The sequence below is a fragment of the Ochotona princeps genome, chromosome 22 (genome assembly GCF_030435755.1).
Source record: "Ochotona princeps isolate mOchPri1 chromosome 22, mOchPri1.hap1, whole genome shotgun sequence".
Lineage (NCBI taxonomy): Eukaryota > Metazoa > Chordata > Mammalia > Lagomorpha > Ochotonidae > Ochotona > Ochotona princeps.
Window position 1 is genome coordinate 19,348,279 of NC_080853.1, and position 27,717 is coordinate 19,375,995.

Genomic DNA, 27,717 nt, shown 5'->3' on the forward strand with positions numbered 1-27,717 from the left:
GGGGACAGCAGCTGGTCTCTTGGTAAGAATTTCACACACAGTAGCAAGCACCGCTTTGGTTGCCGTGTGATACTGACAGGATCAGCGCTGTTCCACCTGTCCAGCATCCTCCTGACATCTTGCTTCTTGCCGGGCTTGTCTCGTGGCAGGCTGTGACCTCGGTGGATCAGTTTTTCCTTGGGGCTTGGAGGGGCAGCTCTTCCCTCTCATTCAAAGAGGGCTTTCCTAAAGCAGGTCTCCTCTGTTTTTCAGCTGTTGTGGGCCTGGTTACCCATTCACCTGCTTCACAGCCCTTACTGCAATCTTGAACGGCACTGTTTACTTGTCTTCTTATTTTTCTCCTACCCCTAGATTGTGGGCTGGGCAGAGAGGGCAGAGGCTGGACTGTGCATGAGCACCACGGCTCCAGTGTTTGGCTCAGTTCCCAGGACAGCATACAGCTCGAACCCAATCAATGACCATGCGCATGAACATATCTGTCTGTCTTCCCTTGGCAACCTTGTAAGAGGAGACTGAATCCTGTTTACACACAAATGCCTGGCACACAGTCCTCATGTCCATTTTGACCCACACTCGGCTCCAAGAATACCTCTGAAGTCCCCTGTAAGTCCACCCTTCCTATACCCTGCAACCCACAGATTTCTCACCTGACAGGAAGAAGACTACCACAACAGAGTTAATGATGGAAAACCAGTGGATCTGCACGTCACTCATGGTTAGGTAGGTGTCCCAGCGAGAGGCCCATTTGATGTCGCTTTCCTGGCACGGTAAGAGGGAGCTCTCAGAATCAGGGCCTCCTGCTGCACAGTCCCACATAGCCTCCTCCCCTGCCTGCCCTTCTTACCTCCCAGTGCACAGAGTAGGTGAAGTGCAGTTGATTCTCCTTGGTGGGATCAATTTCTTGGGGTGAGGAGTTGGTACCTTCAGGCAGGGTGCATGAGCTCTTCTCATCTGCTTTGAGGTCTGTGAGAGCAGGAGAGTTAGTCTGTTCCTGTGCAGCCAGAGCCACTACCCAAGGACTGCTCCAGGGGATACTCTTGAAGCAGCCTGCTGCCAGGACCCTGGCCTCCAGGTCTGTCTGAGTGCAGCTTAGGGGGACAGCAGCCAACAGTGGTTTTCTTAAGTAACAGACTCTCCAGGGTCCTGACCTTCAAAGGGCCTCAGGGGCTGCCCACAGATACGTGCATGGTGGGAGCACAGGCATGAAGGGCAGCTGGGTATGAATCCCTCTCGTGGCTCATCAATCTCCATCTCTCAGTTCAGACATTCACTCTTTCCGTCTGTTCAACATACACGATAGTGATTCTGTCCTGTTCTCTACGTTGGGCAGCAGTGACCCCATCATTCAGAGGCACACTCCATTCATTCCCTCACTCATCCTGCTGTCTGTCCATTCTTTATCCCCCCCCCCCGCCCCACACACACACAGTAAGTGCTGTCTTTCAGGTACTGTGCTGGGTGCTGCCAATCATGTAGTCGGAAAAGGAGAAACAGACTCAAAGCTCAAAGAGCCACAAAGGGAGCGAATGACCTCCAAATGACCACACAGCAACACAAATCTGGGCTGACATTCATAGCGCAGATGGTAAGGCACTTTTAAAAGTACAACATATATGCACGTGGTTTTGTATGAAAACCAGGTTCTTTCATTTTTAAAAGGTCAGAAAAACCACAAATGGACGAAAGGAGAGGTCTGCTGCTGAAATGGTGGACGCCTTTGGTGAACAAAGGCTGGCAGGTGAGGTGAACTAGGGCCAGATCCCAGGAGGCCCAGCAGGACTGGGCTGAGCTCACAAACTCTTACGCAACCACCAACCCTGGGCAAACTTTACCCTTTGCTGCCAATTACACAAAGGGAGAGAAACAAAGACAAACTCTGTGGCCTAACATCTTGGCCTTTCCCTTATTCTTCAACCTATGGAGACCTGCCGGTCCTCTGACGAGGCCTAACACAGTTCCAACCTGCCATTTGGTCCCAGCTAAGTCACGAACTTCCGTGAATCTTTAGGGTTCCTGTCAGTCAGTCACTACCACATACAATCTGGGGTTTGTGGTAAGCTTGGCCTGCAACAAAGATGACAAGTCTCCCTTCACCCCACATTCTCTGCTGGGAACATAGGGACACCACCGGGGCTGGGCCTGCTGGGCCTACCAGCCAGGTCAGGAGTGAGAAAGTGAGAAGCCCAGGCCCTTCCAGCCCTGCCCCTCTGGTCCCACCACCCCACTCACCCTCCAGCCTGATGCTCTGGGGAATCACCTCGAAGCGGACGACACGGTACGTGTGCTCCTGGTCCTCTTCCATGTCCTCCCGGTGGTAGTAAAGGATGAAGGAGAGGTGGTTGTGAAGGTAGATCTAAAGTGCAGCAACGGAGAGGATGAGATAGCTAACAGCCAAGCAACAGTCAATGTCAATCAGGTGTTAGGCTCCAGCCTCAGCCCAGGTGCCTGGCTGGGCCAACCTTCCCCAAACACTACTCTCCCATCACTCCTTTGCCCAGAAACCCTCCAGGATTCCCTTGGGCCAGTCAGAAACAAACTCCAACTAGAATCCACCCCCAACGCCACTCAACTAAAGCCTACCTATCTCACAAGGCCCCCCTCCTCGTGACGACCAGAAGGCACAGAGAGCTCACTGGACATTCCAGGGTCAGGCCACTGAGGCCCATCCTGGACCTCATGCTGCCTGTTCTCTCCCCAGTTAGGATGGAAGCCGTCTGAGGGCAGGGGCCGTGCCCAAAAAGAGATGCTTTTGTCTTTCACCCTGTGTTTGACTTAGAGAATGAGAGAGATAAGACGACAGTTCCAGTTGCAATGGCCTTCTCTCAAGGGGCTGTGCTGGTCAGCGCCAAAGCACCACAAAGGCAAGTGTTATTATTATTGATAATTTTTACATAGTTGATTAGGGTGCAAAGGGTTAAGGGCTAGAGGAAAGTGGGTAAGACCATTGTTTTTACATTATCTTTTCTTCCTTCCTGTATCTGGAGGAAGGAGGGAGATAAAGGGAGAAGCTATACCTAGCCTCCCAATCATCCCAGGGTCCCTGATATGAGGTATGCTCCAATGGTCCTGCTCAAGAGGTTTTGATAGTTCAACAGTTCTGAACTGCTGCCTATCTAGCCACTCCAAGCACAACGAAATTTCTCCAGACTCGACTGGCTGACATAGTACACCTGAGTCTCCATTTGCCCAGATTTTTACTGCCAACACTTGGCTGGGGTAGTTGATCAATTTGTTCTGACCTCCATCCTCTGTTATGGAACCAGGTGTCCTCCCTCTGCAGATATGATGTACCACCGTATCTTTCATGTGCAATTGGCTATGCTGTCCACTGCTCCATCTAAGCCACTGAGGCGGCTCAGCTCTGACACATACACTCCATGGTCAGACCATGGAACCTGTAATTCTCTCCATGGTTGGGGTTCTGAGTCCAGCAATGCAGTTGGAGATTCCTCAAAGAAACTTCATCTGAGGTGATCCCAGACCTGATTCTTGTGTGTGCTTGCCAATACAGGGTCCGGCATAGTTTGTCGCCCCAATCAGCCTTCACACACACTGGTAACTGCAATTGCTGGGACACTTCTGCCTCCAGCCTTGTCTTCTGCGCAAACCAATGAGTGTTGCAGCCCAGCCCGATCTTGCCCACCACACACTTGGTCCTCTCGCAAACCAGTGGGAACTGCAGCCTCGTTGGAGTGACCTGCAATAACCTCCACCTGCCCTGGTTCTCGTGCTTGCCAATGTGTACCGCAGACTGATCCAGTCTGTCCCATATCCCATTCAGCTCTCGTACATGTTAAGGGGCACTGAAGTCTATTTCAGTCCAAATAGTCCCACTCTCCAGTCCACACTGGTACCAGCAGATGTCACTCTGTCTAGCCACGCCTGCCCCTAGTCTTGGTTCTTGTGCTCACCAGTGGGAGTGGCAACCCAAGAGAGAGATGTCCACTGTTTCCCTGATGGGCCCACTCCCACTCCCACATCATGTGCTGTCCAGGTGGTTCTGTAGTTTAACTTAACAGATTTAGCCCCCAGTGCCAGCATCTGTCAGCTGATGCTGAGGCAAACCCCAACCAACCCACACCCAATCTGGCTTATGCACGCCCCAGTAGGAACAGTCAGCCCAGCCTTCAGTCCCAGCTTTCATGCTCACCAGTGGGAGTAGTGGTCTAGCAGGGGAGCCCCATGCACTTCCCCTACTGTGTGTGCTCCCTACTCTCTGGGTCTCACATGTACTGGCTGAGCACTGTGGCCCAGTCTGGTGTGGCTCACCTTACTCTGGCATTTGTCAGTGGGGTCTGTGGCCTAGCCTGGCCAGGCCTGGCACCCCCACCTCCTAGTTCCAGTTCACACTGGTGGGGGCTACAGCCTAGCCTAGGCCAGCCCCCGTCCCAGACCTAACGAGCATGATTATTCTACACAGGACAAAGAGGGACAGACACTGGCTCCAGGCCACTCCGACAGGTGGAGGCAGGATTCAAAGCCATGGAGTTTGCAGGCTCTTGCTCATTTCTCGTCTATGTGAAAATGCTCAGGTGTTTTTGGTCTGTTGTTTTTAACAATCTTACAAAAGCAAAGCCCCCACCTGTTCTGTGGTATAAGTCTAGAGCGGAATTGTTTTCCCCTTCTCTACAGCCCCAAGTGCTCCTGGTGAGGAGTATAGTTCCCCTGCCCTTTGAGCATGCAAACACTCTACCTTGTTGACATCTGTGAAGCCGAGCCGGTAACCATGTTCAAACTGCACATCTTTCTCCTTCTTCTTGTCATCGCTGTCGCGGTTGGAGTAGAGCTCCAGCCGGGTGGCCACAGGCAGGTTGTCAGCAATGCTGGAAACCCAAGGTCTGCTCAGTTCCTCTGGCCACCATGCCGCCCCGAGGGTCCTCCCCTTCTGGGCTTTGGGCTGCCAGAAAGCACAGGACAACTTACAGGTGGACGTAGTAGTCCTCTGTGATCCGCTCGGCCACGAGACGGCTCTGCTCCACGGTCAGGGTCACTGGCTTGTTGGACTGGCTGCACAGAACCTCACACTTCTTCTCACTATTCATGAGAACCTGGAAAGGGGTGTTGACAATCCGGTCCCCTCTCAGCACCTCTCCTGCCGTAAGAGAGACAGATCGAGCTCAGAGCTTCAGCCCTGAGGTTGCTGAGTTAAGCAGAGTCACAGAGCTGCAGGACAAGACAGCATGGCAAAAATGAACATTGAGGGACCTCGGCAGTGCCTCCAGCTGCCAACACTCTGCCCCGATGTTCCTCCTTGCCCAGTTTGCTCTCCCCACCAACTTCTCCTGCCACTCGTCCCTCCTCCTGTGTTCTAGCACCTCCAGCCTTTCACAGCACATCAAACATGCCACATGCTGTCCTGCCTGGGTCCCTCAAGTCGCTCCCTTCACCTGAAGCACATTTCCCACTCTGCACTCCTGGCTTCAAGCTCAGTTTCCGCTTTACTTTCCCAGGAGATCCTTCAGACCTACTCAGCAGAGCTTGCTACTGGCTCCCGACTTCCTCCTGTGCAGAACAGCCCTGGGCTCCAGCACCAGGGCACCTGCTACCACATCTGGTTTTTGCCTCTCATTAGCTCAGCAGTAAAATTGCTTAACCTCACTAAGGTAGTAACGGTACTCACTTCATAGTGAGGAATAAAGGAATTCAAGTGAAATATCAGACTCAGAGCACACAGGCAACACATATTACTACATATTACTTTTATCATCAGCATCAACTCTTCACCTTTTTACTTTAGATGCTGACACATATGTGTGCATTTCAAAAATTATTTTGCCTGAAAATACATTTATCTTTTAAACTTTTATTTACTTATTTATTTAAAACTCAAAGAGACAGATATCTTATCCAAATGTCAACAAAAACTGGAGTTGGATCAGGCCAAAGAGCCTGTGGGTGAAAAGGATCTTCCATCTTCTGGTTCGCTACCCAAAGCTGCAATGACCAACGCTAAGTTAGCCCAAAGCCAGGAGCCAGGAGATTCTTCTGGGTCTGCCACAGGTACAGGGTCTCGAGGACTTAGCCCATCTTACACTGCCTTCCCAGGCCATAAGCACGGAGCTGGACTGGAAGTAGAACAGATGGGACTTGAACCATTACCCATTTGGGATGCCAGTGCTACAGGCAGAGGCTTAAGCAGCTATTCTATGGGGCCATCCCCCCATTTTTTTTCTTTCTTAAAGATTTACTTATTTATTTCAAAGGCAGAGTTGCAAAGAGAGGGAGAGACAGGAGATATTCCATCTGCTGGTTCACTTCCCAAATGGCTACTGGTTGGGGTTGGATCAGGCTGGGTCAGGATGCTTGAACTCCCTCCAGGTCTCCCATGTGGGCAGAGGGCTCCAAGTGCTTGGGCCATCTTCTGTTGCTTTTTCAGATACAGGGAGCTAGACTGGAAGTAGAGTAGATGGGTCTCGAACCGGTGTCCATATGGCATGACAACACTGGCCCTAACCATGAACTATGTAAGGGTAGCCATTGCTTCCTATTTCCTTCTGTGTCTTCTCGGTTCAGCTAGGGAGGGAAATTAGGTGAAAGCTAGCACCTGAGATCTTTTCTAAAGATTTATTTTTACTGGAAAGTCAGATACACAGAGAGAAGGAGAGGCAGAGAGGAAGAGCTTCCATCTGATGGTTCACTTTCCAAGTAACCACATGGAGCTGAGCCAATCCGAAGCCAGGAGCCAGGAGCTCTTCCAGGTCTCCCACACCGGTACAGGGTCCCAAGGCCTTGGGCCGTCCTCGACTGCTTTCCCAGGCCACAAGCAGAGAGCTGGACGGGAAGCGGGGCCGCCGGGATCAGAACTGGCACCCATATGGGATCCTGGTGTTCAAGGTGAGGACTTCAGCCGCTAGGCCATTGCACTGGGCCCTAATTTATTTATTTTACTTGAAAGTCAGAAATGCCGAGAGGGAGAGAGATCTTCCATCACTGGTTCACTCGTTAAATGGCCACTGTGGCCAGAGCTGGGCCAATCTGAACCGGGAGCCAGAACTTCTTCCATGTCCCCCATGTGAGTAAAGGGGACCAAGGACCAGGGTCATTCTCCTCTGCTTTTTCAGGCCATTAGCACGAAGCTGAACCAGAAGGGGGGCAGCCGGTGCACCAAGCAGAAATTCTTAACAAAATTTTTTGAACTTTAAATGAACTGGCATACCCCACATGACCTTAGAGTAACTTGCTGTCAGCCATTACTCTAACAAGCAATCAACGAACGATCTGGGACTGCCAACTAAACCCAAGTGTGCTTTCACTGTGAGCTTTTCAACAATTCTACTGAGAAGTTGACAATGCAGCGAGGTGAAAGAGACCAGCCACAGTCAACAGGCGGGACTGATGCAAACATGGTCAAACATTGCCTCCGCTTGGTATGGTTCTCTTGTCACCCATTCATTCATACACATGGACTAGGAACTGGCTACACAACTGGCTACACGCCAGATCCTACATTTGGAGAAGCGATATGTGCCAGATCCTGAAGATACAATGTTGAACACACACTCATACAGCTTATGGCCCAGAAGGAAGCCAGATTTTGATGAAGCAATCAGCATAAGGAGACATGTCGCAGTTGTGAGGAAGTCAGCTTAGCAGAGTGCCCCCTAGGAAGCAGTGTTTGAAGTGATGAGATGGGCGGGAGCTGGACCCCAGGGAGCATGTGGGCCACACCCAGTGCGACAGCAAAAGACAAAAGCTGATGGGGGGGTTCTCACAGGGGTGGGAGGAGACTGATCCTGGTCACAGAAAGACATCACACTGGCTGTTTTGGTAGGACACAGAGGCTGCAAGGAACTGGCTGAGGGATGCAAATGAGTGCTGCTGGTGGCTAGCACCGAGGGAAGGTGAGCTACTGAGGAGGTGGAGTCTGGGGAAGCCAGTACTACTGACACGTGATACTGGTGCTGCGTGAGGAGGAGTGGGCTGGCAAGACCATGAAGTTTCTATAATTGGGCTGTAAGTGGGAAAACAGAAGAACCAATTCAGACAGACGGCATTTTCAGTTTGAGTATGCTAATTAGGCAGTTAGAGTTAGGGCTCTGCTGCCAGTGTTGTGATGCAGGGAGCTAGGCCATCACCTGGGATGCTAGCAGCCCATGAGTGCCAGGTTGCTTTCAGCCCTAGCCGCTCCACTTCCCATCTAGCTCCCTGATAATGTGCCCGGAAAAGCAGCAGCGTAAGGTCATCCAGTATCACACTGAGGTGGCCCAACTACAGCGACAGGGGCTGCAAGGAACCCACTTAGCTGCCATGGGAAGGGAGGGGCCTGGTGGCAGGCCCCTGGAAGACCAGGAGGGTCCAGCACCCCAGGCAGAGGCAAGGTGCTTGGCAATCGGCATGGGGTAGAAAGAAAGAGTTAACAGCAGGCAGGAAAAGGAGCCCTCACTACCAGCATGAGCCAGCCAGGCCCCGAGGTCAATATCTGTTCAATACCACAAGGTGAGACCCAGACAAAGGTGGTGTTTGGGGAGGTGGTGTCACCTGCTTTTGGTTAAACCAGTTCCAGCCTGGAACTGACAATCTGCCTCCTACTGGTCCAGAACTCCCAGTATCTGGCAATAGATAAATTTGTTGGCTATGAGTTCCAGAAATATCTTTAACCTCTGATACAAGAGAACTTGTTTTCTGCTTTTCTCAGGTCTGAGGGAGGAGAAAATTTTCTTTTCTGAGGCTGGGGAGGGTTTCTTTCCTTGTTTCTATCTTCATGATTTAATAGAGAAGCTGAGTCGATCAATAGCCATGCCTTGAATATCTATCTACAAATATCCTCTTGTCTGAAACCCTGCCAAATGAAGAATCTAAGCTAAAATGGCTCCTAGTTATGGAACACTGGTGCCAGACACTGCAGCGGGTGCTTCTTACGGCATCCGAGGCATGCCTCATAGAGCTTAACAAGTAGAGAGCTGCCTCATATGAAAGCTGAGGTGCTCACTCGCTGTTGTAAAGAAAGGCAGAGCAGGTAACAACGCCTTGAGAGAGGATGTCTAGAAACCAAAGAAAAGTAGGTCTGTGTAGAAGCGATGTGTTCCAGCTCCTAAGACCGACCAAAGAGGACTCAAAGTTAGGCACAGTCACTAACTAACAGCACAACTACAGACAAGTCACTTTACCTGCATAATGGCAGTAAACACAGTAATGACATCCCCTGGGCAACTCTGAAGGTCAAATAAGTAGGCGGGCATGTAACTGCAGGGAATCACTTATACAGCACACAGAAGTGCTGGGAAGGGTTAACTGCTATGCTGCTGACACGTGTGCTGGGCTCCCCTCCGAGAGAGGCAGGCTGAAGAAGGCAGGGACTTACCCAGGTTCTCGGCCTTGTAGGTTATTTTGCTGGGCTGGCAGAAGGGCAGTGAGTAGTATTCATAAGGGAGCTGGGTTCGCGAGCTGGTGAGCTTCACAGCCTGCAGGCGGGAAGAGAGGCAGTTATTCCTTTGCTTAGGCGAAAGCCAGGTGACTGGTCAGTACTGCTCCCTGCTAGCCCCACAGCTTTCACATACTTGGCAATAACAGCCAGCAGGCAAACTAACTGGGCACATGTGATCACAGCACACCTCTCGTATGTACTCCCTTGGATTCAGAATTTCCTCACATTTTGGTAATTTCCGAATGTATTCCAGAATTATAAGCAGACCAAATTCGACATATGCTGCTATTGCATGGCACCACAGAGGGTTTGGGCAGAGGCCATGGGAGAAAGAAGTGTGTTGGGAAGGAAACCGGGCCCTGGGCTGGCCCTGTGTCTTCCTCACAGCGTGACCTTGGGCAACCAGCTTATGCTCCTGGGCCTCAGTTTCTTCATCAATTCCACAAGCAAGCCCTGTAAAACGTCCACCTATACAATCTGCCTTCAGGGGATTCTTCGGGGGCATCCAGAGCCAAGCCACACATAATGCCTGGCATATAAACAACCCTCAGCAAGTGGAATTTTAATGATGGTTCCTGCAGCTCACACATCTGACTGCTAAGGAAGAGATGCTTACAGCACATGAATAACATGAGCAGATGCTATGAATTAGGTAGAAAATGCTGGTCACAGAGGAGGATGGAGCAGAGGAGAGAGAGAAAGACGTGTGTACACACACACACCCCAGAGACAGAACAGCAGACGCAAAAGTGAGTGTGAGGAGTTGGGCATGTGTATGCACACGAAGCCACTCAGAAGAACCCAGAACAGGAGCAAGGATACACCCCAGCAGAGGTGCCAAGAGCTGGCAGCACAGTGGCCAAGTTCCTGGATCCCTAGAGTTCCCAAGCATGCTATACTTGCAGCCCACAAACTCAGAATGAATCCTCCTTATCCAGGGCAATTGGCCCTATTGTTCTGCACAACCACAGAATGAAACGGACAAGTCACGTGGTGCTCAAGCCAGGCTGCCCAACAGAGACTCCCACTCTGTGGGGACACACTTACCTTAATTTCTACAGGATCATTTTGGTGGAAGTTGATTGGCGCAACACCAGGAACGTAGAAGGCGCTTGACTGACACATGAGCAAGAGAAGTAGCAAGGACCATGGCAACCAATCCTGCTCCGGAGAAGAGAGCAACAGTTGGAACGGGGAGAGATCAAGTCACACTGATCCAGTGTCAGCAAGAACCTCTTGTAAATGCTGTGTCCCCAAGGTCCCCACGAGTGCTGCCAAGGCAGTTCTGCACTTCCAGAAATGGGTCACAAAACAGGTCAAGTAATTAACATCTGGGCAAAAGGGAGGCCTGTCAGGCAGCAGTCCACCTCCTCCCTTCCAGATCATGGTGCTCTTAACTGCTTCATAGTGTAGAGCTAGGGGAAGACAAAGTTCCATTCCGATTTGGTAACTCTCTTCAGAGACAGGTTCTCTGCCGGAAGTCCCCGCATCACCAGTACACTTTCCTGTGAGTCTGTATGTTAAGCCCCTTTGGAACAGCCATTTGGCCTGTAACGAACAGGGCTGAGTCCCACACTGCAATACCTGCCTTCAGTTCCTGGCTTGGGCTTCTGATTCTAGTTTCCTATAATGCAGATCCTGGCAGCAAAGGCTCAAATCCTTAGGTTCCTGCCACTGTTGTGGGAGATCTGAACTGAGTTCCTGGCTCCAGCCCAGCCCCAGATGTTGCAGGGATTTGAGGAGCAGACTGGCAGATGGAAGTTCCGCATCTCCCCCTTCTCTGATTTCCCCCCAAAACAAACAAATCAATCACTACAAGGTAGAAAATTGATTCCCCTCACACTTTTTTAAGTGAACCAGGATTCACAGAAGACTTACGCTCTTCACCAGCTTCCGCTAAAATGTTGCACAGCCACAGACAAGTACAGCTTTTAAAAAGCAAACAGCTCAAAGTGTTTTGAAACAATGAAACACATCAAGTCACTAGTTCAAGGGCTACAAATGAAGACCAGCTCTCTCCAGTCCAGCTCTCCAGGGGTACTCATCTTTCTTCTTTCTTTCAGGATTTATTTTTATTATTTTTAAAAGATTTATTTTATTTTTATTGGAAAGTCAGAAACACAGAGAGGAGGATCTTATGTCCGATGATTCACTCCAAAGTGACCACAATGGCTGGTGCTGAGCTGACCCGAAGCCAGGAGCCAGAAACCTCCAGGTCTCCCACATAGGTGTAGTGTCCCAAGGGTTTGAGCCGTCCTCGACTGCTTTCCCAGGCCACAAGCAAGGAGCTGGATGGGAAGCAGGGATGCCAAGATTAGAACTGGTGCCAATATGGGATCCTGGCGTGTGCAAAGTTAGGACTTTAGCCATTAGGCTACTGCACTGGGCCCTGGCACTCATGTTTTCTGGCAAAGCCCATGCACAGATTCTAGCGAGTGTAGTGTATAAAGTCGCCGCCTGTGATGCTAGAATCCCATTTGTCCGCTAGTTTAAGTGTCTCCTGCTTCACGTTTGATCCAGCTCCCGGCTAAAGTGCTTGGAAAGGCAGCAGAAGATGGCCCACGTCCTTGGGCCCCTGCACCCACATCAACGACCCAGAAAAAGCTCCTGGCTTTAGTTTGGCTCTGGTCTGGCCCTGCCCTGCCCCTTGCGGCCATTTTGGGAGTTAACTAGTGGATGAAAGATCTTTCTCTCTCTCCCTGTATAACTTTGCTTTTCAAATAAATAAAATTTTAAAACATAAATAAAAGCAAATCCTGAAGGACTTCGATATACTTTTGTTCCCAAGTCTCAAATCAATGGAACAATTACATTAAACAACAACAACAAAATGAGGATAATACCCGTCCTAGCAGGAAGGCAACTCCAAACCAGCAGAATGCCTGATTCGCAGGCCCCTCCTTAGCAGCAGGTGATTTTCCTTCAATGTCTTGTTTACGGAGTCCCTTGCTTTGTGCTATCCTCACAATGACAACTACATGGACATTTCTGTCACCCTTTCGCAGATGACTGATAGTAAAACAGACCTGTGAGAAATGTGGCTGAGTAACGTGTCCAACACAAAAGGAACAGGGATGCTCTTCTAAGGCAGGGGAACCTGATGATGATGTTGGTAACATCGGCAGGAAACGTTTACTAGGTTCATTTCATGCAAGAACTCTTTCTTCAGAATAATCCTGGGAGGAAGGGATTTCCATTTGCAGCTGAGGCTATTACTACTGGTCAGGATTAGCTCTCAGGCTGTCTGAGCCCAAAGCCCCTGCACTAACCAGTACAAAAATCAGCTTACCAACTATTTACTGAATATCTATTATTGTCAACCACTGTGCTAGCCTCATAGGACACACTGAGGACCAAATTCCGAACACAGGAACTGTTGGGGTATGAATCATATTCAAACCATAGCAGCAGGGCTGGTGCCCAGCATAGTAGGCTAATTCTCCACCTGTGGCACCAGCATCCCATATGTGTGCTGGTTCGAGAACCGACTCCACCACTTCCCATCCAACTTCCTGTTTATGACCTAGGAAAGTCATGGAGGATGGCTCAAGTCCTTGGAACCCTGCACCCTTGTAACAGATTAGGAAGAAGCTCCTGGCTCCATATCGGTTCAGCTCCGGCCACTGTAACCATTTGGGGAGTGAACCAGCAGATGGAAGCTCTCTCCCTACTGTTCTGTCCTTTTCTCTCTGTAAACCTGCCTTTCAAATAATAGTCAAGAAAAATAAAACAAAGCCACATGCAAGGTCTGTACCTTGCATGACTCCACATAAACAAGATACCTGGAAAAAGCAGCTCTCAAGCAACAGAAGCAGACCAGCCACTGCCTGCTTGTGGGAACAGGGGTGACTGCACATGCCAATCCTGTGCCTGTAGGAGAAGTTACTGGGGTAACACAAATGTTCTCAAACATTGCACCACTTGGTGACAGCTGCGTAAGTATACACAGACCCCAAACGCACAATGAGTGGTTTTACAGTATTACATCTTAATAAGCCTGAAGGAAAAAACAAACCAAAAAAGCAACAACAACAACAAAAAAACTAGGTAGTAGAAGGTGTAGATGACGCAAACTTGGCTTCTAATGGTAACTGTTACACCTGGGGAATAACAGGGATTATATTATTTCTGTTACTTCTGTGCATTTTGAAGTTTAAAAAAACTAGGAGTTTTTATATGATTAAAGAGAAATAAGACCATTTGTCTCTGACAAATCTATATCATTCTCTAACTTTTTAAATAGACAAAAAATGTATATATAAATGATATACAACATGTTTTCAGGTTTTTATAGCTTTTAATACTTTTTTCCATGCACATGAATCATCCTTACTCAAATGAAATACATTTATACTTCAAGAGAAGAAATGAGTTGCCTCCGAAATGGGTTCTCCTGAAAACATACAGAAAGAGGGGGAGAGAGAAAAGCGGGGTGCAGAGGGAATCTGGAGCCAGCTTTGTCAGGAACCAGACAGACCAGCAATTCTTACCGTCAGGGAGACTATCACCATGCTAGAATTTCCTGACTCCTGAGACAGGTTTCAACGCATAGAATGTGATGTATCATTCCAGGAGGATCAAAGACCCAGCTGGGCCCCTGCCAAGGCCTCTGTTTCAACCTTTTGTGGTTCTGTGACTTCACTGCTCCTCCTACAGCCCTGCCCACCTGACAGAGGATGTCTGTCCCAGAGTTCACTTCTGTAAGGAGGTTGCTTCTTGGGAAATTCCTTCCCATCTGCTTTTACTTTGTAATTGATCACTTCAGCAGCAAACACCTTGACATGTTCAGAGCTATCAAAAGGGTGGGAGTCCTGAGAGATGAGTGCCAGTCGATCTGACATCATTTTGCCTCAAGTGGTGTCCCAGTCATGAGACTGAAAGGTATCAAGTCAGGCAACAAGGTGTTAGCAATCTAGAAGCCTGTGGGCTGTCATCGGACACTCCATCACTGAACATACAGGTGACCTGGAAAGCTGAGACCTGAGAATCAAGGTCTTTCTCTCCCCAAGTGTCTTTCTTCTGAGGGCTGGGCAAGAGCAGAAAGGAAGTCTTTGTCTGACAGCACCCTGATGACAGGTTGCCAGGACGCACTCAGACTCCAACACCAGCCCTGCCCAGTGGAAATGGTGTGAACAATTAACTTCCTCTCAAGAAAATAGTACGTTTCCTCGGACATTTCCTTTTACTCCTCTGTGACCGGAGTTCACCTTTTATCTTCTGGAGCCTCCTGCCTTACCACCTCCTTCCCTCTAAACAGCACCTGCTGGCAATACACTCCGGTCAATCTTAATGACCCTTTGGTTCCTGCTAGGTGCCTTTGAAGCAATAACACCTCCTTAACGGAAGGCTAGATTTTCCTTCCTCAAAGATACAATCACATTTTAAGACCACATTCATAACTGCTCCCCAAATTTAAGGGGAAGGCAGAGATGTGAGAAAGAAAAAGAGAACCAAGACTTTGGGGCAGGGTTTGCAGCTAACCGAAAACAATTACCCAACCCCTTAGAGCTCCTTAAGAATTTCACCACACAGGCCCAGAATGAGGACCACTGGCAGCTAAAGCAGTCCCCTGGAGCTAAAGACCTCAAAAAGGGGGAGAAAAACAACAAAAACAAAACCCAGGGACCAAATTAGCTGTGGGAGACAGGTTTATGTTTATGTCAGAGCTGTTGCATAAAGGAAAGCTGTTGAACAGAGACATACAAGACTCAAAAATGGTCACTTGGAAGTAGTGAAAAACAGGCAGCCTGCTGGCCTGGACACCTGTGCATCCCTGGGCAACCGGGTTGTAGCCTGGAAGCGTGGAGGGTACTGGCCTTCCCCTCTCCCCTTGCTGGACCAAGCAGCAGGAGAGTTCTTGGAGACCCTTAGACCCTGCATCGACACCAGAGTGCCCATTTCCTTCTGGATACACTCATCTGTCATCCACTTTAGTTACAACAGATTTATTTTATGTATATTTATCTCAGTTAAAGAAAAAGGATGAAAAGTAAGATCAGTGAGGCTTAATGAGGCAAACAGTTGGCCTGAGGTCACAAAATCAAGTCAAAGTCACAGAAGTAGTCAGTGTCAGAGCTAGGATTCCAGCCCAGGCTGTGGATGAACCTGAGACCAGGATATCCCAGTCTGGCAAGTGTGTCTGTTGAAGACAGCTCAACCGACCTCATGTGTGGGGGAACAGCAACAGAGTCAGGAAGGGACGTGTGGAGCAAGAGTCAATAGCCTAGTTCTGTGGCCTGGCTCCACTGGTCTGTTTTCCACGTGGGCCACCTGTGAATTAAAATTTGGGCTTGATTCCCAATCTGCAGTTTAAGGCATGAGGCACTGGTGAGAAACCACCAATGACTGCAAGAAAAAGAAGCAATGATGAAAAATGATATGAACTGCGAAGTCCTGGGAAACTTGGGAAATACAAGCGTCACCAGCCAAACAGTCCAGGGATGAAAGCAGGTTCGGGAGCAGCAGTGGCTCCTGTCATCCTGTGGCCGGATACAGACGGCCCTGCTCATCTGTGTCCTCTCCATCTCCTGGTACTATTCAGAGGCCATCTCTGGACTTGCTCTGGCATTCTGCAGTCTGTTCTTTTCCTGCAAAGAACAAAGGAGAACTTTCCCCAAGTTGTAAAAGAGAAACTAAGCGGCAACTTAATGTTGCACCTGACTTCTCCCTCCTGAGGGGGCCAGGGGCGCTTCTATAGCAGGATTCCTCATCGGGTCAGTGCCTCAGCACGAGACACAGGGGCTCCTACAGAGCATGAGTCAGGTGGAGCCACCCAGGAGACAGAGGCAACACAGGCAACCCCAGATCACAATTTAGGAAGATTCCAAAGGACTGGAATCAGAAGCAAAGCAGAATTCACGTGATTTGATAGGCGTCTCAACACCAGTATCTAAATCACAGGATCCTGAGCTTGGAATGTAGCGAACATCAAGCCCAAGCCTTAAGCCTCAGATGACAAGTAGAAAAAGACACCAAACAAGCCAAAGCAAGTCGAGCCAGGCCCCAGGCTGAACCAGAGACAGTGCTGGGACCAAACCCAGGTTTCCGACTCCTGTTCCGGGTGCCCCTTCCTGAACTGGAGGATGCTCACCTGCACACAAAGGCTGGAAGGGATAGAAAGTTATGACACATGTACGGGTGGCAGAGGCCTGCCCCTGTTGCAGGCCCACACCACACAACCTGCCCCACAGCTAGCACCTGTTTCCAACTTAAAACAGTTCCTGTGCTTCCACCTGGGGCCAGGGCCGGCCAGCACCACCTCCAAGCATCCAAGGCAACCCTGATACCTCTCAGTCAATTCCTTTGCTTCTGGACTAGACCAAAACCTCACAACAGTGAGGTTGATCCAGCAATACCCCCACTGGCTATGCACCCAAGAGAAGGGAAAACATCCTTACACAAAAGTCAACATTCCTATCAGTGTTATTGCACCTAACAGCCCCAAAGCAGAAATAACCACAAACGTCCATCAACTGGTGAATGGGAAATCAACTGTGGCACAGTCACACAACGGAGTACTATTTGGCCATGAAAAGGAATGAACTACACAAGTATGCAGCTTGGATAAAATCTGCAAACATCATGCTAAGGCAAAGCAACCCAGGGAACGTGCTGGCCGGGGAGGTAAGCCATCGGCTGAGCCAGTTGCATTCCCCATCATGGTGCACGTTCTCGACTCTGCTTTGGATCCCGGCCCCTTCCAAATGCAGCCCTTGGAACCAGCAGGTCCTGGCTCAAGAAAAGTGGGTTCTGGTACTCACTAGGGAGACCTGGACTGAGTTTCCAGCATGTGGCTGCAGCCTGGTCCAGCCCCAGCACCTGCAGCCCCTCAGGGAACAAACTAGCAGGTAGAGCTCTATCTTTCCCTTTAAAAAAAGAAAAAAAAAAGATTTATTTATTTTTATTGGAAAGACAGATATACAGAAAGGAGGAGAAACAGAAAGATCTTCCATCCACTGGTTCACTCCCCAAGTGGCTGCAACAGCCACAGCTGAGCCGATCCAAAGCAAGGAGCTTCTTCCAGGTCTCCCACACGGGTGCAGGGTCCCAGGACTTTGGGCTTTCCTCAACTGCTTTCCCAGGCCTCAAGCAGGGAGCTGGATGGGAATTTGGACCTCTGGGACATGAACAGGTGCCCATACGATATCCCGGTGCATGCAAGGCAAGTACTTTAACCATTAGGTTACTGCGCCGGGCCCAGCTCTGTCTCTTAAGAAAACTAAACACAAGAGACCACACCCTATTTAATTAACTTTATGTAAATGACCTGAAGGGGAGAATCCATTCAGACAGAAAGTAAATCCATGGGGTTTCTAGGGCTTGGGGGTTAGGGGAAAAGAGAGGATTGGGGAGGGTCTGCTGATGTTTCTTTTTGGGGTGATGGAAATGCTACACAGTTAAACAATGGTGACAACGGCTGGACCTTGCGAATACACTAAATACTACAGGATTATACACTTTAAATGGGTGATTTTAAAGATATATAAATTATGTCCATAAAAATGACTAAATCAAAATCAAAATAGTGTGGATGGCAAAACACGTGAGAGAATTACAAAGCTTCATTCTCTAAAGTTTCCAGACTCCTGTGATGCCTGTAAATGTACTGAATGAACATTTCTCAAGTGGCACAAAAACAGTCCCCAGAGCAGCGGCTTTCTATAAAATGTGAAACCTGAGCCTGCGTCTCTGTGTGCAGCTGGACCAGCCCTGCACCCTAAAAGCAGTGTGAAGGCCAGGGCAGGAAGAGCCCAGAGAACTTCAGTTCACACTAGCCATCCCAGCACTGGCGAGTCTGGCCCTGGAGGTTCAGGAAACACCCACTGTGCTTCAACAGACTTGGGAGGCAGCAGCCTCACCCTGGGGAAGAGCCATTCTTTACGAGAAGGAAAGGAAAGCCCGTAAATACCACTTTAAATCTGTAACTCAAATCCAAAGCACAAACTCAGAAAGCCGGCCTGTTCTCACAGCTGGTCAATCCACCAGCTCAGTTCCTCTCTTTTAAGGCCTCCAAAGCCCGTACACTCCAAATTACAGTTATACCCTGCCCACTGCCCCACAGTGGCTGTGAAGCAGTCTGCCTGTCCGACTGTGTGCAATCTGTGCCAATGTCCCTGTGCCTGACACAGATGAAAGCCAAGTCTGTCTTTCTTATATACTTGTACAAACTTGGCTTCTCCACCTCGTTCCCTCCTACACCAAACATTGGCCTCTGTGGGTCACTGTGTATGTTACCCACTTACTTACTGTTTGCAGCCTGGAAGCGCATGATACTACCAGGTGGCATGGGGAAGGCTCACTCACTGAGCCTGCCTCACCCTCCCCTCCCTGGCCTCTCTGCAGACCAAGAACAAGCTGGCTCCCCTAACGCCTTGTTCTGGGGCCAGTGGGGAAGGCAAGCAGCTTGGCGGAGCCATCTAGTTCAAAATGCAGACTGCCAAAGGCAGACATGCTCCCACCAATGCAGGTACTCTTGGGGCGATCCATGTCCCTCCTACACCCGGACCTCACCAGACTGCAGCCCCTCCAACCCTTTCATTTGCCATGGCCCCTGACATTTGCCATCCCCTATGCATGGGACGCTGTGCACAGCTGGCTCCCTTTAGGCCCCCAAAAACTCTGTGCACAGCTCCCACCCTGAAGAAGATGTCTAAACACTTATTCCAGTTGTCACCCAATCACCCCCAATCACTATCTCCCCGCTTGCCGTCCTCACAGCATTCACCACCCTCTGACAGCTTATTCATGTATTCACTTTCTCACTGTCCTTGAACACCATCATATCCAAGTTCCTGGCAGAGCATGCAGGAGGCATTCAAATATTTGTTCATTAAATAAATGTGTAACGAAACACGTATTGCTAACTTACGGCCTCCTTAAAATCTCCAAACTGGGCATAAAATTTCCTAGTGTAATGCTATAAACACACCTCATGACTGAGCTTCTTCCCTACATCAAGACAGAGTGAGACTTCCTGTTCAGTTCTTACACTATCCTTGTTCTCAATGCGGACAGGCGGGAAAAGAAGGGGTCCTTCAAATGCAACTTTTGGGATTCGCCCCAGTTCTGGTTCAGATCAAAGGCTACGCCCACACAGGCCTGACCTCTGAGGTCGTCGGCATGTAAGTCGCACGTTAAGCATGCGTGGTTGGTCATAGCCAGCTACCAGGAGGCGGACCTGTCCTCACAGGTCTGCAGAAGACGAAGAGGCAAGAATGTCAGCAAGAATGTTGCTCTGCTCAAGTCAAACCTCACGTCACTTCCTTCCCCTGCCACACACTCCCAGAAAGCAAGACAGTCACTGTGCCTCGAGCACCTGCAGGTTCAGCTGTGGTCTCTGGAGAAGCAGAATGTGAGTGGAACTTCTGGAAGAAGGGCCATTCCCCAAAGGGTTTCCTTCCAGTAGAGCTATTTCCAGGTGCGGCTTTTATCTCCACTCTCATCCACACATAGGCCTCATCCCAAGCAGCTTTTGTCCATAACGAGCTACGCGGCTTGCAGAGCCAGGCAGTGAGGGCCCACCCCCTTCCACGAGGCTCACTGAAACGCTGGGAGACCCGAGTTCCAGCATCACCTAACTCCAGGGCACTGGCATCTTTGCGAGTGGGGCTCACAAAGCTGCATCACACGGGTCTCCCCGCCCCATTCAGGGGTTCTTAGGGGGTCACAAAGTTTGAGAACCAATAGCATCTAAGATCCCTACTGAGAAACCAGACAGGAGGAGTGGGGTGGATGGAGGGCTGCAGGTGAGGGGAGTGGCAGCCAGAGAGGTGGGCACTGGGGGTAGCTAAGGTGGAAAGCGAGGACAACGCTTGGGCTGGGAGCCTGGCTCAGCGACGAGGCTTCATCCGCCGACTGCTCAGGGTGTTGGGGAGGCCGGGAAGAGGGAGAGAGGAGAATGCGGAAAGAATGGAGAGTTCTAGGGAGGCGTCCGAGCACAGAGGTGATGGGGCGGGGACCAAAGCAGGAATGGATGCAGGCATAGGCAGTAGACAAGGATTCCCTCCGAAACGGCGCCTCGCCCCAAAACTCGGGGCCTCACGGTAGGGTCCAGCCTGACGAGGAAGATTTTTTGGGGGGGACAGCCCCAGCTAGGGGTAACGTGAACCAGGGGTCCCGGAGGTGGCTCGGGGACAGGCACGGGGTACCGCAAGGTCCTGAGATACCCTGAAAGGCCCCGCTCCAGCTCCGGCTGCCGGAGTCTCCTTCACTCACCATCGCCGGCGCCATCTTGGATACACGTGTCGCCGTGATGACGTCGCCGGAAGTGATGCTCCCTTGGTTACGGAGTTTAACTCGGTGAGGTGCTCATCTGCCGGTTTCGGCCCATCCTTCGGTCGCGGCTAGCGGAGGGGTGAGTAAAAGGTAGCACCTGGTCGACAGCGTGACGTGGCTGTCAGGTGGCTGATTAGGTAGAAAGAGAGAACTGTGTAACTAAGGGAGCCATGTTAGCTCCTGGCAAAAACTAAGCCTTCCTATGCCCACTGCATTATGGGCAATAGGGGTGTGTGGAAACGCGCTCGCGCCGCGGGCGCCATCTTTACTAATGGCAGGACGACCGGTTGCTAGGGTTACCTGCGGCTTTGATTTGGACAAATGGGATTGGTCTCTGCGTTCCAACAGCCGCCCTATCCCGAGAATTATTTGTAATTATATATTTAATTCTTTACTTGACTATTGGGTGTGCTAATACACTGTAATCCCTTTGAGGGCAGGACGTTGTCTTTTATTTAACCTTACTCTGCCTTACTTTTATCTGCCAAGTGGGAAGGGAGTTTTTATAGTATTATCAATACAGGATTACAGTGAGAAATCAATAATGTAGGAGGTACATCCAGTAACCAAGGATGAATACATAGAATTTATTCAGTAAGTCATTGTCACTGAATGTAAATTTGTAAATCTGCCTTTCCAACAAAAGATGAATAAATCTTAAAAAAAAAAAAAAAAAGATGGGCTTGGCATAGTGGCCTAGTGGCTAAAGTGGTGTTGAACGCGCCAGGATCCCATTATGGGCGCCGGTTCTAATTCTGGCAGCTCTGCTTCCCATCCAGCTTCCTGCTTGTGGCCTGGGAAAGCAGCAGAGGATGGCCCAAAGCTTTGGGACCCTGCACCTGCATGGGAGACCTGGAAGAAGTTCCTGGCCCCTGGCTTCAGATCGGCGTGGCTCTGGCCGTTGCAGTCACTTGGGGAGTGAATCACCGGATGGAAGATCTTCCTCTCTGTCTCTCCTTCTCTCTGTTATATATACCTGACTTTGCAATAAAAATAAATAAATCTTAAAAAAAAAAAGAAAAAAAAACGTGGCTTGCACTGATATTTCACACACACACACAAACACACACAAGATAAAGCTCTTTTTAAAGGATTTATTTTTATTGGCAGATTTATAGAGAGAAGGAAAGACAGAAAGATCTTCCATCCATTGGTTCACTCCCCAAATGGCTGCAACAGCCAGAGCTAAGCTGATCTGAAGCCAGGAGTCAGGATCCTCTTCTGGGTCTCCTGTGTGGATGTAAGGTCCCAAGGCTTTGGGCCATCCTCCTCTGCTTTCCAACAAGCCACAAGCAGGGAACTGAATGGGAAGCTGGATACAAACCAGTACCCTTATGGGATCCTGGCACTTTGCAAGGGGAGGATTAGCCACTGAGCCATTGCATGGGACCTAAGTTTCTTTCTTTTTTTTTTTTTTTAAGATATATTTATTTTTAATGGAAAGGCAGATATACAGAGAGGAGGAGAGACGGAGAGGAAGATCCTCCATCTGATGGCTCCCCAAGTGACCGCAACGGCCATTGCTGCACCAGTCCGAAGCAAGGAGCCAGGAGCTGCTCCGGGTCTCCCACGTGGGTGCAGGGTCCCAAGGCTTTGGGCCGTCCTCGACTGCTTTCCCAGGCCACAGACAGAGACCTGGATGGGAAGTGGAACAGCTGGGACATGAACCATATGGGATCCTGGAGGGTGTAAGGCAAGGATTTAACTGCTGAGGCATTGCACCGGACCCAAATTTTCCTTTTGTGTGTGTGTGTGTAGAAACTCTTTATTCCATCAGGCAGCATGCAAACAGGAAAGCCGTCTGCTCCTTCTTTCTCTCTACTCTGTCTGCTCCCTCTACTCTGTCTGCCCCCTGCTCCAGGACCCAACCTGCTTATATATAACACCTAGCCAATCAGCTAAAAGGTCGCCCCTGCACGTGGGAAGCGACCAATCAGCTAAAAGGTCACCCCTGCACGTGGGAAAAATTTTCCTTTTTTAAAAAAAGATTTATTTATTCATTTGAAAGGCAGAGTGACAGAAAGAAAAGACAAAACAGCGATCTACCCACCCCCTCCTTGTCTTCTCTTTCCTCTTCCTCTACCAATAGCTCCCCGTGTCCAGGAACCAGTACCTCTCATCAGCTACCTCTCCAGACTCCAGCATTCTTGCAAATGGTGGAGGCCACTGTAATCATCATGATAGCAACTTGGCAATGGGAAATGCTAGGTTTCAGGCAGCCCCTGGCCCCATGGGAGATCTAGCCCAACCAATCACATAGCGATGTGGCGTTGCAAAGAGAATTAGAATCTTGGATTCTGAGAAATTATTGTTTGCTTCCTGGCAGGTGCAGTCACTAGATACTAAGGTGGTTGGCCAACTCCTGTGTCCCCTAAGATGTGTCTGTCCTTACATCCGAGTAGCTACAGAAACAGAAACGTCTCCTTGTGTGGACAAAGGAACTTGGCCAGTGTGATCAAGGATCTTGGAGAAGGAAAGATGATTCTGGGCTATTCAAGGCGGGTCCAAAACAATGCCAGGGATCCTCGCAAGTTCCGGCGGGAAGAGAGGCAGTCAGCATCTGAGCGGGTGTTCCAACGGAAATGGAGTGTGGACTCAGGTACACAGGGAACAGGGCATCAGGGATGTGAGTGGCCTCCAGGCACAGGGAAAAATGAAGTTTCCCGAAGGAGGCAGGCCCTTGGCCCTGCAGGAGGGTGAGATAACCTGTGTGTATGTGCTGTTTCAAGCCACCAAGTGTGTGGTCTTCGTTTACAGCGGCCTTCCAACCCCAGTGCAACAGTGACTATTTTGGGGGCAGTGAGAAAACTCAGGGCATTGAACTGTTCTGCCTCTCCTCACGCATCCAACCTCCTCCGAGAATTCTGACTCATACAGCAAGAAAGCAAGCCGATCTTCAATAACAGGCAACCATACCTGTCATTTAAATACTTATTTCATGACTTTCAACAGTTTCCATCCCATCCCTAGCTGGAAGTGGAATCCACCTGTCCCAGTTAATGGAAGTACTATTTTGGGGTTTCCTGAGAATGGCAAGGCATGATTTGATCGAGTCAAAAGACACTGTCCAGTTCAACTGTGCATGAGGATACTGGAGTGAGGCAGAGTATCTGGGCCTGGGGCAGGAGAGCAGGCCCTGGTGGAGGCTGCTGGGGGAGAGAGGGGGAACCTCCTGGGGCCTGCATGGCTGCCTGACTTGGCCCTGGCCCATCCGTCATGGCTGCTGCTGGTACTGGCTCTCCGTGGCTGTGTAGAAGTCATCCAACACACTCTGGATGTATTCGAAGGTGGGCCGCTCCTCCGGGCGGTTCTTCCAGCAGCGCGTCATGATGCCGTAGAGCTCCTCGGGGCAGTTCTCCGGTCGTGGCATCCGGTACCCTTGTTCCAGTGCCCGGATCACCTCGGGGTTCGACATCCCTGGGAAGGAATTGGGCAGTGGGGAAAGGGAAGGCTTGAGAAATAGGGCCAAGTGTAGGCAGACATTTTGGTTGCCCCAGCAGCCATCCCTCCCGCCTCCTCCTGCAAGCTGAGCTCTTCGGGAAGGCCCCTAGCGGGCCTTGCAGCTATGGTATGGGCATGGACCCCTCTTTCGGCTAGTGGAGCAGAAGGGAGAAGTATGCTGGGAGGCTTCCTGGCAAGGTTTTCCTCCCTGGATTGAAGGAGAAGTTTTGGAGGACCTGCACACACTTGCTTCCTCACTTCCTCGCTTCCTCTGACACTACAGGATGGTACAATACTGGGAGGTGCAGCCATCATCTGACCACAGGGGGAAGATAATCAGAGAAATTAGCCCGGAGCCCCGATCACCATTGAGCCACTAAACCTAGCAACCACAGCGCCAAACTCCACGTGGCAGGGAACAGCTTATCTACATTGTCTTTATTCTCAGGATGCTGTTTTGTTACAGCCTGATGCATCCAAATGGTTAAGGCTTCTAAACCACTGCCTGGCTTTTACACCACAGTCAGGTGGCCTTACTCTGTGTCGCATTATGGGTGGGAACATTTCCTTGCCCATTATAAGTTTCTATCAATTTATCCTTAAAAATAGCCACCATGATCCCAAACTGTAAATGATGAGCCTTGCACACCAAATTTATGATCCAGTGCTCCAGCAGATATTTTTACTTGGCTATGTGTAAATCACCTCGAATTCCACAGGGCTTAAACAAACCTTAAAGTTCCACTCCCAAACCACTGCCCAGCCATTGCCCAGGGGAAGCAAAGATAATCTGGTTTCTCTTTCGCTTGCCTTCTGTGGGAGCAAGTCCTGTTTCTAGTTTGAAGGATCACACTGCCTGACATCTGCCACTGTAGCCACTGTATCCAGGCTATTGGCATCTCTGCCTGGGTCCTGGCTGCAGCTCTCTGCTTGCCTTCCATACACTTTCCTTGGGCCTGGGGGCAGGTGTTGTGGAACAGTCAGTTAAGCTGCCACCTGTGAACTGGCATTTCGTGTGGGTCCCAGTTCATGCTGCAGCCACTCTGCTTCCAACCCAGCTCCCTGCTAATGTGCGGCGGAGGATGACTCAAATGTGTGGACCATTGAATGCACATGGAGACCTGGAAGAAGCTCCTGGATCCTCAGTTTGGCCTCTCTGTAACTCTGCCTTTCAAATAAAAAAAGTAAAGATTTATTTAATTTTATTAGAAAGGAAGATTTATGGAGAGGAGAGACAGAAAGATCTTTCATCTGCTGGTTCACGCCCCAAGTGGAAAGGCAGATTTGACAGAGAGAAGCAGAGACAGAGAGAAAGATCTTCAGGCAGAGCTGAGCCAATCCAAAGCCAGGAGCCAATAGCTTCTCGGGTCTCCGAAGCAGCGGGTACAGGATCCCAAGGCTTTGGGCCATTCTCCACTGCTTTCCCAGGCCACAGCAGGGAGCTGGATGGGAGGTGGAGGATTAGCCAATCAAGCCATTATTCCAGGCCCCAAATAAATTTTTTAAAAAATCTCTATTAAGGTAAAAAAGTGGCAACTGCATGATGATGGCTGCTTCCCCACCCAATTTGCTGCACAGGTTTCCTGCATGGTTAGGCCAGCACCCCCACTCTGCTCCTTGACCTCTGGCCCTGCTCACCGTGTCATCTGCCATCTGCCCTCATTCCTTGCCTCTGGCCACATCAGCTTCCCCACCACTATGCCCTACAAGCTGGCAGTGCCATCTACCTGGAAGCCTCTCTCCAAATAGTCACTCAGCTTTCGCTCATCACAACCTGCTCTGGAAGGAGCCCTGTCTACCAGAGCTCCCTGCCACTCCCTCTGACAGCCCCTCAGCAGTGGTCTCCATCCGACAGTGCTTGTCCAGTAAGTGTGTCTTCCCCCGCCTTATGAACAGGTGCACTGGACGTGCAGAGACCCTGTCTCATTGTACCCACAGTGCCCAGCACACAGTAGGAACTCTGTAAATACTTCTGAATGAATCCAGTGTCTGCATCTGTTACTTCCTGTGCAAGGCATATATCAGCCCCTGTATTCTTTTTACAGGTGGAGACACTGGGGGTAGGAGGAGGAAAGTGAGTTTGTCATAGTTTAATAGCTGACAAGAGAGGATTTACATTCAATACTATTTATATAAAAAAAATCAGAGGCTTGGGCCCGGCGGCGTGGCCTAGTGGCTAAAAGTCCTCGCCTTGAACGCGCCGGGATCCCATATGGGCACCGGTTCTAATCCCAGCAGCTCCACTTCCCATCCAGCTCCCTGCCTGTGGCCTGGGAAAGCAGTTGAGGATGGCCCAAAGCTTTGGGACCCCGCACCCACGTGGGAGACCTGGAGGAGGTTCCAGGTTCCCGGCTTCGGATCGGCGCGCACCAGCCCGTTGCGGCTCACTTGGGGAGTGAATCATCGGATGGAAGATCTTCCTCTCTGTCTCTCCTCCTCTCTGTATATCTGACTGTAATAAAAATAAAATAAATCTTTTTTAAAAAATCAGAGGCTATTTAAGTCAGTGTTGCCCCTCTCCCAGGGTTCTAACCATGGGTACTCCAAGACACTTGAGTGGAAAGAGGAACACAGTGTTGGGTGCATCTCTGAATAGCCTCATGGTCAGCTCAAAGTGGGGTACTGCTCATCGGCAAGAGGGTGCGAACAGCCATTCAACAAGTGACATGCCAAACACAGAGGTAGGCCCTGCACATTCTTGAGTGAGGAATAGAGACCTGGTTTCTGGCCCCATGGAGCATAGAGTCTGATAGAGAAAATCTGAAGCAGATACATAGTTATCAAGTGTGATGAGTGCTACCCATGAAACAACATAGGCTATTCAGAAGAGAACCCCTGGGCAGGTGTGTGAAGCTCTGGGTGATTGGGGAATAGCCACGGAAATTAGGTCCCACACCACCGTCACACCATATGAGGAGTTTAGGATTTTAACCTAATTGTGATGGAAGATCAGTCAAGAGAAGTAGAGAAGCAGCAAGACCTGATTCTCAGTGTAGAAAACCCCTCTGGGTGCAAGTGGAGAACAGACCACAGGAGAGAGGGCAGAGACAGCAGTGCGACTGCTATGGAGGCTGTGCACCAGCCCCCGTGAGAGCAGAGGCCATGCGGTGACAAGGGGGCAGACTTGGGAGATGTTTTGGAGTTGAGCAGCCAAGCACTTTGGAACTTCTTGAATGTGGTAAGAGATGAGAGCGAAGAAAGGGCCAGGGAAGCCTCCAGACTTCTTGGTAGTGGCTCTGAGATGGGTGCGTTGAGGCAGGCTGGGCTGTGGACCAGGAGCTCCCCCTGAATGGATGTGATGATGAGAGGGAGCCACAGGCAGGCCGTGTCCAGAGCAGCCACCTGTAGATGCCACCGGACTCACCTGGGTAAGGGATGCGGCCGTAGGTGACAATCTCCGTCAGCAGGATGCCGAAGGACCAGACGTCTGACTTGATGGTGAAAGAGCCAAAGTTGATGGCTTCTGGAGCTGTCCACTTGATGGGGAACTTGGCCCCTGTGGGGTGGGACAGAGCAGAGCTGGGGTGAGGGGTGTGCAGAGCGGTCAGGCCTGGCTCCCTGCTAGGGTGAGGGAATGGCGCCACGGGGCCCCTGCAGAGCTGCAGCTGCCCGCAGTGGGGGCTCCTGCTGGAAGCCAG

At 50.2% G+C, this 27,717-nt stretch overlaps 2 protein-coding genes across 4 annotated transcripts in view; both read right to left on the bottom strand.

The window, feature by feature from the left end:
* The window catches only part of TM9SF4 (transmembrane 9 superfamily member 4), a 40,841-nt gene extending 20,108 nt beyond the window's left edge, over positions 1-20,733 (bottom strand). Inside the window, exons 1-8 of one of the 3 annotated variants that reach the window (XM_058679372.1) lie at positions 20,579-20,733; positions 10,412-10,525; positions 9,302-9,401; positions 4,924-5,092; positions 4,694-4,823; positions 2,230-2,353; positions 845-963; positions 648-759 (exon numbers count right to left, since the gene is read on the bottom strand). In XM_058679372.1, the coding sequence (XP_058535355.1) occupies positions 648-759; positions 845-963; positions 2,230-2,353; positions 4,694-4,823; positions 4,924-5,092; positions 9,302-9,401; positions 10,412-10,525; positions 20,579-20,593 (883 nt within the window). In that variant the 5' untranslated portion in view covers positions 20,594-20,733. Of the gene's footprint in view, positions 1-647; positions 760-844; positions 964-2,229; positions 2,354-4,693; positions 4,824-4,923; positions 5,093-9,301; positions 9,402-10,411; positions 10,526-13,854; positions 13,874-20,578 lie in introns of those variants that run through there. The other 2 variants (XM_058679371.1, XM_058679373.1) reach the window with 2 other exon arrangements.
* A 2,489-nt stretch (positions 20,734-23,222) lies between these two features.
* Positions 23,223-27,717, bottom strand: part of HCK (HCK proto-oncogene, Src family tyrosine kinase) — a 35,113-nt gene continuing 30,618 nt past the window's right edge. The window contains exons 12-13 of the mRNA XM_012927194.2: positions 27,444-27,575; positions 23,223-24,055 (exon numbers count right to left, since the gene is read on the bottom strand). Of these exons, the coding sequence (XP_012782648.2) occupies positions 23,853-24,055; positions 27,444-27,575 (335 nt within the window). The 3' untranslated portion in view covers positions 23,223-23,852. The remainder of the gene's footprint in view (positions 24,056-27,443; positions 27,576-27,717) is intronic.